Source organism: Phaethon lepturus, unplaced genomic scaffold (genome assembly GCF_000687285.1).
Source record: "Phaethon lepturus isolate BGI_N335 unplaced genomic scaffold, ASM68728v1 scaffold33060, whole genome shotgun sequence".
Classification (NCBI taxonomy): Eukaryota; Metazoa; Chordata; class Aves; order Phaethontiformes; family Phaethontidae; genus Phaethon; species Phaethon lepturus.
Window position 1 is genome coordinate 945 of NW_010510368.1, and position 2,648 is coordinate 3,592.

A 2,648-nucleotide genomic window follows, 5' to 3' on the forward strand; every position below is an offset into this window, starting at 1 on the left:
CGGCGGACCGGCGGCGGGGCAAAGAAAAAAAAAAAAAAAAAAAAAAAAAAAATCACATTTATGATTTTAGACGAGCCTCTGGTGGTCACAGTGCACATTGCACAGGGAGCCAGGGCTGTGCGATCCCCCATCCCACAAAGCCCCTCTGCTCCGGAAACAGGGGAGCATCCGAGCCCTGTCCCAAGGGGCAGTTTGGGGATGCAGGAGGGGATGCGCTGCCTCCGTTTTGCAGGCTCCAGGCAGGGACCGTTGTCACCTTGTCTCATCTGTCCCCTTCTTTCTCTTGTCCCCGTTGCAGGGCAGCAAGGGAGAAACGGGACCAGCAGGAGCCCCTGGAGAAATGGGCTTAGCTGGCCTTCCCGGGCCCATCGGACCCCGAGGGCAGCCAGGGCCCCCCGGCCCCCCGGGACCGCCAGGGCCGGGCTACGAGGCTGGATTTGTAAGTGGTCACCCCTGTGATGGAGTGGTGTGATGGAGCGGGGGGCAGGCGTGGCTCAGTCCCTTCTCCTCCCCACCTAGGGTGACATGGAGGGCTCGGGGCTGCCGTTCACTGCCGTCTCCCCTGGACCACCCGGACCCGAAGGACCACAGGACCCCCCCCCCCCCCCCCCCTCCATCCTGGCCTCCCTGGGCCATCTCCCACCATTGTGTCCCCTGCCATCACCCCACGCTCATGGATCCCTTCTTGCTGCTCGCAGGGCGTGCCGGGACTGCCGGGGTTGAAGGTGAGGAGATCTTCAAACGCCGTCCTCGCCCTTTGCCGGAGCCCGCTGCAGGAGCCTGGCTCCATCCTTGCAGGATGCCCATGGGGATGCTCCTGCTCTGACACATCTTTCCTTGCAGGGGGAGGTCGGCACCCCTGGGCAGCCCGGCTTGCCGGGACCGAAGGTAGGAGCGCCGAGAGGTCAGGACGGGCTGTGTGTGAGCCTCTGGGGTTGGTGGAGTGCTGGGGAGGACCCCCGTGCTCCCCAACCTGGGGCTGCCGGGAGGATGCTCTGTACTGCATCCACGCCTCGTTGCAGGGAGATGCTGGCGTGCCCGGCGTGGACGGCCGCCCTGGCCTGGAGGGCTTCCCTGGACCGCAGGTAGGAGCATCAGCCCCCCCATTCCCAGAAGCCCCCCGCTCGCTGCAGGCAGGGCACCCTTGTTCACTGCAGGACCACTTGCAGCAGCTCCATCCCCAGCAGCCAAAATCCATCCCCGGCAACCAAATACTACCCCTAGCAGCCAAAATCCATCCCCCCGGTGCCTCCCACTCTTCCCCCGCCCTGGGACAGGGCTCACCGCGTGCCGGAGTGCGCATGCTGCTTGTGACCCCACCCCCATCAGCTTGCCCCCCTGCTTGCCATCGCCTCCCCCCAAAAAGCATCCCCCCCCTGGCTCGCTGCCTGGACCTACCTTGCAGGCAGCGGGGGGTGGCCTGAAAGATTTCGCTGAGCTGCAGGCAGGAGGGGGTCTCTGCTTGTGAGCCAGGGTCGGGCTGTGCGTGGTGCCACGCGGGAAGCCCACCCCTGCCTGCTCCTCCTTCCAGGGACCCAAAGGCGACAGAGGCAGCCCCGGCGAGAAGGTACGTGTCACCAGGCTGGGGACGGGGACCGGCCAGCAGTGGCCCTGGGCCTGATGACTTGTGTCTTCCAGGGTGAGCGAGGCCAAGACGGTGTGGGGCTGCCTGGCCCCCCCGGTCCCCCTGGTCCCCCCGGACAGGTTGTGGCTGTCTCGAGCGAAGATGTAAGTGATGGCTCCTGGGTTCACTGCGGCTGGAGGGAGCTAAAATAAAACTGGGGGTGTGCGGGCGGCCCTGCCCAGCACCCATGATGCAGGGGGACCTCTGACCTCTTCAGAGCAAAGATCAGGTTGAAAACCCAGTTTTGTCTCTTTTTCCAGAAGTCTTTGATGGCTTTGCCTGGTCCAGAGGTAAGTGCCCCCCTGCCATCCATGCCCACCCCTCGGCGGTGCCGGGTAGGCATCTGGTTTCTTGGAAAGGGTTGCTCTTACAAGCATTGCTGCTTCTCTCCGCAGGGCAGACAGGGTCACGCCGGCTTCCCGGTGAGTCGGTGGCAGGGCTGGGGGCTGCAGGGGTGGCCCCGGTGAAAGCTCTGGGCACGGTTTGGTGAAACCTCTGCTTGCCAGTCCTGCCGCGCTTTGCCGCAGCAGTGCTGGGGTGGTGGTGATGGAGGATGGGGTTTGGGGTCTACCTTTGGTGGGTCAGGGCTGACACAGGCTCTGTCCTCCTCCCTGCAGGGCCCGGTGGGACCAAAAGGTGATCGGGGGTCCTCTGGTCCCCAGGGCTCCCCAGGTTTGAAGGTAAGTGCTTCAGGCCACCTCTGCCCCGTTGGGGTGGTCATGCTTCTGGTCCCCCATCCTGCCTGGTCACCGGGTCCCAGCGGCAATGCCAGCCCTGCCGTGGCAGGGAGCCCACTCCCTCCATCTCCCCTCGTGCCCCCTCCTCTCTTGCAGGGGGAGAAGGGGGAGCCCGGTGTCATCATCAGCCCCGATGGGACCGTGGTCACTGCGAAGGTGAAAGGAGAAAAGGTGGGTGCGCTGCGGGAACAGGGGGGCACGTCCCCTGTGACAGGTGCCGGGTGGTCCCGGTGGTGATGCCCTTTCCCTCTCCACTGTCCGCAGGGGGAGCCGGGGCTACGGGGACC

At 65.1% G+C, this 2,648-nt stretch overlaps 1 protein-coding gene across 1 annotated transcript in view; it reads left to right on the forward strand.

Moving 5' to 3' along the window:
- Nucleotides 1-2,648, forward strand: part of LOC104628292 (collagen alpha-1(XVIII) chain-like) — a gene marked incomplete at both ends in the record, with an annotated part of 5,498 nt that overhangs the window by 751 nt on the left and 2,099 nt on the right. The window contains 9 exons of the mRNA XM_010296825.1: nt 299-439; nt 844-888; nt 1,023-1,085; nt 1,532-1,567; nt 1,639-1,728; nt 1,885-1,914; nt 2,020-2,046; nt 2,242-2,304; nt 2,458-2,532. Of these exons, the coding sequence (XP_010295127.1) occupies nt 299-439; nt 844-888; nt 1,023-1,085; nt 1,532-1,567; nt 1,639-1,728; nt 1,885-1,914; nt 2,020-2,046; nt 2,242-2,304; nt 2,458-2,532 (570 nt within the window). The remainder of the gene's footprint in view (nt 1-298; nt 440-843; nt 889-1,022; nt 1,086-1,531; nt 1,568-1,638; nt 1,729-1,884; nt 1,915-2,019; nt 2,047-2,241; nt 2,305-2,457; nt 2,533-2,648) is intronic.